Source organism: Salmo trutta, unplaced genomic scaffold (assembly GCF_901001165.1).
Source record: "Salmo trutta unplaced genomic scaffold, fSalTru1.1, whole genome shotgun sequence".
Taxonomy (NCBI): domain Eukaryota; kingdom Metazoa; phylum Chordata; class Actinopteri; order Salmoniformes; family Salmonidae; genus Salmo; species Salmo trutta.
In genome coordinates, this window is record NW_021822976.1 from 53,075 (window position 1) to 59,281 (window position 6,207).

Below are 6,207 nucleotides of genomic sequence, written 5' to 3' on the forward strand. Positions count from 1 at the left end.
GATGTGCTGATTTTCATGCCATTAACGCGCACATAACAGGCATGTCATTGTGCAGAGCTACAATCCTTATAATACACCAATAAATGGTTTCAGGAATGACTCAAATTAAAGCGTTATTCAAACAGAGCAGGAAATTCAACTTTGTATCAAGTTAAAATCCATGTAACACAAAGGACAGGAGAGAATACCAACACAAGAACACAAGAAATAGTCTCTTCAGAAATACCCTCATACCTGCTTAGTCTGCTAACACAATAACTCAAATAATAATAACTCAAGTTCTGAATAAAACATCACTGCCAGTCCTCAATAAAAATCATGCATATGAATGATCTTTGCCAAAAGCTATGAATTCACGTCAATACTCAAATTCTATCAACAACAAAACAGTCATCACAAAACAGAAGGGGAAAAATAGAAAAATAAAACCTTGGTAGTTACCATTTCGCTGTCTCATGATAAATTCACTGCGCCAGACAAAACAGTATACCAGTTCGATACTGGTTTACTGAGTCAATACAACAACTTCCGCAACTACAGTATGTTACAAATTACAAAACAAATGAAGAAGAACGGCAGGAGGGGAAAAAAACGGAGGAAAGCTGCAGAAATTGTCCAATAAATGCAAGAAGAAGAAAAACAAAGTCAAGAAGGAAGGAGAGGCAAAGGAGGGGGTGAGGATGGTGTAGTACCAGCACAGAAACACAGGAGGTACTGTGGTAGAAGAGCTGCTAAACCAGGTGGTGTTCAACAACACCGGAGAGAGAGAGAGAGAGCGAGAGAGCGAGAAAGTGGAGGGAAAGTTAAAAAGTGAATTACAAAACAACAACAAAGGTTGTATGCATGTAATAAAATATAATACAATTTAAATAAAGCGATGAGATCAGTTTAAAAATGTTAAATGAAATCGCTTCTTTGTTCGCTTTCAAAAAAGGAAAAATTTTTGGGGGGCCAAAAACAAAACAAAAATGCTTTGGCAAAGCAGTAGTATGGTGGTACTGGTTCAGATCTGTAGGCTAAGTAAGGCTCACGGATAGAGAGAGAAACTGAGAGTCGGAAGAAGAGAGGGAGGGGGGAGCAGGACGGAGGAGAAGAAGAGAAAAAAAACAAGAGGACTCGAATCAATGTTGGAAGAGTGTACGACCGCTGGCAAACCCAGGCTGCAGTCTTCTTTCTTTTCCCCCCTCTTTCTCTCCAACTGTCTCTCTCTTTCTCTCTGTTCCTCTCCACTTTCCTTCTCTAACCATTGACTGAGTCTGTGCCAACGCGCACAAGGCCCACCTACTTGGCACAGAGTTCTGCTCAGCCTCAGCCAATACGCACGCTCCGAGCGACTGAAAGGGAGGGAAGAGAGAGATATGGCAAAGAGGAGGGAGGGAGGAGGGGGGGGTTGGGTTGGTGGCTGGTAGTGGAGAGAGTGGAGAGAGATAAAGAGCAAGGGAGCGCGCAAGAGAGAGAGAGAGGGAGGGAGCGAGCGAGCGAGCGGGAGGGAGAAAGGGAGGGAGAGGGGGATTGTGTGTGGAGCAGACAGAAGGCATGTCATTAGCCAAATAGACAAGTCCAATCTAGTGGAAAGGCAAAGACCAGTGGATATTCATTTTACATGCACCAATCCAGACAGCACCCGCCCGCCTCTACTCCACCTACCCGCCCCCCTCCCTCACCCATCCTGCGTCTTCCGTCACCAGCATGGTCACCACCATCTCATCAAACCAGCACGATCTCTCTGGTTGTCTCCCAACTGGCACCCTCTATTCCCTATATAGTGCACTACTTTTGACCAGAGCCCTATGGTCCCCGGGCAAAAGTAGTGCAGTAAACAGGGAATAGGGTGCCATTTGGGACTCAGACACCCTCTCCCAGTGCACCCGCCCAGAGCCAATCCTTCCCTCCCCTCTATCCCCCTCTTTCTCTCTCTCCTCCGCTCTCTGCTCGCATTTCACCACCTTGGCACAGGATGCCATGAGAAAGAGCAGCCCCAAAATCCCACTAGACCCTCAAACCAAGCAGCTGCTCCTGGATTTACCACACAAACAAAGAGAGCGAGAGGGGGAAAAGAGGAGAAGAACAACCATTCCGTTCCCCCCTTCTTCCCCCCCAAAAATCCATCCATCCATCAAACACTCACTCTGTTTTAAACCACTCTCTCGCATTTATTCCAAACAGGACCTTTTTCTATTCGTTCGTTCGCTCACATTCATTCCAATTCCAAAATGGCCCTTTTTTAGCAGCCGTGTGCTTGACAACAGTGTTGGACACACATTAAAGGTTTCTGTTACAAATGTAGAGAGCATTCCAATGAGAGGGGTTCAGTCTGTGGACAATGGAAACTTGGGAACCGAACCGGTCCGCTACGGACTGGACCGTATCTCTGTAAATGTAAATGCAGCCTATACGCTGTTTACGAATGCAGGGCAAGCAGATATGTGAGACCTTACAAAGGATCTGTTCACTGCAAGTCACAAAGGTATATCGCCTGTCTGTGCCTCCGAAAATACACATAGCCCCTTTCTTTGTAATATAAAAACATGCCATTTTTATTGCTTTATTTTCATACTCCAACATGTAATGTAGGATGTAATGTATTTCCCTCCAGTGACGTACAGGACATATAAAACATCAGGCAGGTTGAACTGCAGGGAGTTGGCGACTGACTGCATCACCCTGGCTACCACTTTACTTGCTCTCATTGGCTGTCTGACCCTAGTGAGGAAGGAAGGAGTGTACCCACTACGGGACAAGTGTTCAGGAAATAGGACATTTAGGTTCCACAAGGGATATAATTCATATATATATACTGTATATACAGCATTTCTGAGGGGAAAACAAAGAGGATAATTATGCTAAATATAACAGTCTCACAGCCATCCCATGATAGTATAATTGCTCACACACACACACAAAATCACAAATCTAAGTGATGTGAAAAAAAATTCAATTCGGGCCAGGAGGAAATTACAGAGATTGTGTCAAAAATGGGCAAAATGGGAGCATCATGTAGGTCCTCTGGCATGGAAGCAGAATTATTTGATTCCGGCCCGATGGCCACTCTCTGAACATCCCTACAAAGACCATGAATCCTCTGGTTCCAGCCCAGGGCCATCAGATCTACACAGCCATCTAGCCCAACTTGCTCTCTCTGCCTCTGCCTGACAGCGATGCCACGGCCTGGCTAGCCAGGTGTCTGGCTGCATTGTGCTGGATGGTGGTACTGAGCAAAGACCCAATCTGGACAGGCTGGGCTGGACGGGCACTGGTTGACGAACATGCTAATACATAGGCGGGCACCGAATGTGGGCAGGAGAGACAACACAGTAACTCTGTGGGCACAAAATGTGGGGCAGAGGACCAAATATGGGGAAGAGAAGTTACAGAGAGGAATTTGGGAGAAATAACAAGAGAGGAGAGAGAGCGATAGAGAGAGATGGAGAGAGAGAAAAAGGAACGAGAGAGGTGTGTCTACTAAGATTCTTGTTTACAAATGATCAGAGGGGATCCATACCATCTCTTAACTGAGGTTAAGCATATTGTATAATACAAAGTGATGGGGAGAGATGGCTACTTTGCAACCCATAGGCTACTATTGCTACAAGTATCGATATTGTCTTAAATACCACCCATATTGTCACAAGTATCATATCATGCTGCAACCACAACCAGACTGGAACAAAAACAAACAGAAAATATCATCAAGTAAATGAATGAAAGTCCTCTATGGTTCTGCATAATATAAGACAGCACAAGATTCTATTTTTACACTATTCATGCAAAATATTCTATCACAGACTGGCCACAACATTTCCATAAATCTGATGAACCAAAGTAAAGATGGTTCAAGCAAGCTCACATTTTTCATATATATATATATATATATTTCTTTCTGTGAATCAATCGACATGACGTCAACACTAATTTGATTTGATTTGACTATTTTGTGTCTGAGATTTATTTGATAAAATCCAAAATACCTCAATAAAGCCACGCGTTAAACAGCTGAAGCTTTCGTTCCCAGATTCATCTTAAATGATGCCTATTATATAGCGCCGGACCACTGCAGATACGAATAAACATGACCTACATGTGTTTAATATAATTAGACAAATGCAGAACTTGTATTATTTTAGCCAGGACACCAGTCTGTGGCACCCTCCAATTTATTATGTGGCGGTTAATATAATTTTTCTAAATGTATTTCTTGCTTTTAAATAGGAGAGACATGCCTAGTTATAGTGGATCTGTTGGATGCATTTGGCCATTACATGCGCTCGCTCTGCAGGCGGTCGGTGAGTGTGTGTCTGTCGCCAACGGCCGCCTGTCATGGGCCTCTAGCCGCGGGCCAGCGGTATATTTACTGGTATCTCCTGTTCTGCAATCGTGTTTTGGGGTTTTTTGAGAGAGAGAGAGCTCATCTTATCTCCGCGTGCCACTCTCTCTCTCTAAACGGTGACCTTTGTTCGTGAGGCTGCACAGAGACAATCTCTAGCTCTCTCCTTCGCTTTCGTTTCTCACAAACGAAAAAGAGAGCAAGTGAAGAGGGAGAGATGGGGGGAAAACGAGTGTTTGGAACTGGGAAAGCCGCCTATAGTTTTACAAATGAGTGTATATATGAATGGACAAAGCCGTCGATATTGCACAGAAACCGCGGGAAAACCATTGGAGTTGTATACAGAGTAAAACAACTGCCAAAGAGGCAGACAAAGGGAAAAGAACGAGAACGTTACCCGAGGCATTATGGTGTGTGTGAGCAACATACACAGTTCCATTGTTGATTTCTATTTCTAATTGCTTATATAGAATCCGCAACGATCCTGTCATATAGACCTACCAGCAAAACACTTTTATATAGCCTATAGGCCAGCATTTAATAGGCCAGTAGGACTATTGAGGATATCAGAAGGCCTCTGCACAAACTGAGTGGATGGCACTCACACATGAGAAATAGGAAAGGCCTAACATTCCATATGAGGGAATTCAAAGCCTTCTCTCTTAGTTTGACACTATTGAATTATAAATTAATTTAAGGTCTACAAAACGTTTTTCTACTTCATATCTAATCTAGAAGTGACATAGAAGTGATATTGAATAGAATGCTTTCCTTTGTAGGCCTAAGCCAATTAGGCATTAAATTAAGCCGAAAAGTAGCACTAGCATTCCAGTAAAATACACAAACAAGTCCCCATTAAATTAACGCTATAAAGGCAAGTACTAGAAATAAACCTTTAAATGTAGATAGTCTGCCTAAACATTCAAATAGCCTATCTCTTTATCATGAAAGGAACACGTAGGCTACTGGCGAAGCCTGCCAAAATGAGTCTCTTTCTTTCAATAGCCAAGGACTGAGCAGGTAGCCTAACGTTGGATGAAAACAGCACTCAGCACAAATGTAGGCTATATTTGCATTGCCAAGATTTACAACCGGCAGAAAATAAAAATAAAAGCGTTGCCGAGGGGGAAAATAACTGCTTGCTGTGGGGACCAGTAAATTGTAATCTCTTCCAGAAAACATGTTCTGCTATAGCCGCTTTCTGTGTTTCTGTAGAACCACTTTAGACGGCGGCATCTCTGAACTTCTCTCCTCTTGTTATATTTGACTCACATCATATAGACTATTAAAATAGGAACAAACCTCCTCTCTTGTTATATTTGACTCACATCATATAGACTGTTAAAACAGGAACAAACCTCCTCTCTTGTTATATTTGCCTCGCATCATATAGACTGTTAAAACAGGAACAAACCTCCTCTCTTGTTATATTTGACTCACATCATATAGACTATTAAAATAGGAACAAACCTCCTCTCTTGTTATATTTGACTCACATCATATAGACTGTTAAAACAGGAACAAACCTCCTCTCTTGTTATATTTGACTCACATCATATAGACTATTAAAATAGGAACAAACCTCCTCTCTTGTTATATTTGACTCACATCATATAGACTGTTAAAACAGGAACAAACCTCCTCGCGCTTCATCTCAGTCAAAACAGATCCAAGTGGCGGGAAACTCGCGTTAGGCGCGAGGCTCAACCAAAAGCAGTAAGACCTGCAGCCAAATAGGTCATCTTTTTCTCACACGAAAATGGAACATTTTACTATTCATAAATATACCCTGTGTGTGTTATCTATAGAGCCAATGTTATACTACATATAATTTTGCTTCCAGGTTTTTACTCGGAATAGGCCCCTCTGCAGACATACATGGG

General features: G+C 42.7%; 1 protein-coding gene across 2 annotated transcripts in view; it reads right to left on the reverse strand.

Annotated features, from left to right (window-relative positions):
- The window catches only part of LOC115187835 (nuclear factor 1 X-type-like), a 39,781-nt gene extending 38,448 nt beyond the window's left edge, over window positions 1-1,333 (reverse strand). For both annotated transcript variants that reach the window (XM_029746876.1, XM_029746877.1), the window contains exon 1: window positions 442-1,333. In XM_029746876.1, the coding sequence (XP_029602736.1) occupies window positions 442-444 (3 nt within the window). In that variant the 5' untranslated portion in view covers window positions 445-1,333. The remainder of the gene's footprint in view (window positions 1-441) is intronic.
- Between the last annotated feature and the right edge of the window lie 4,874 nt (window positions 1,334-6,207).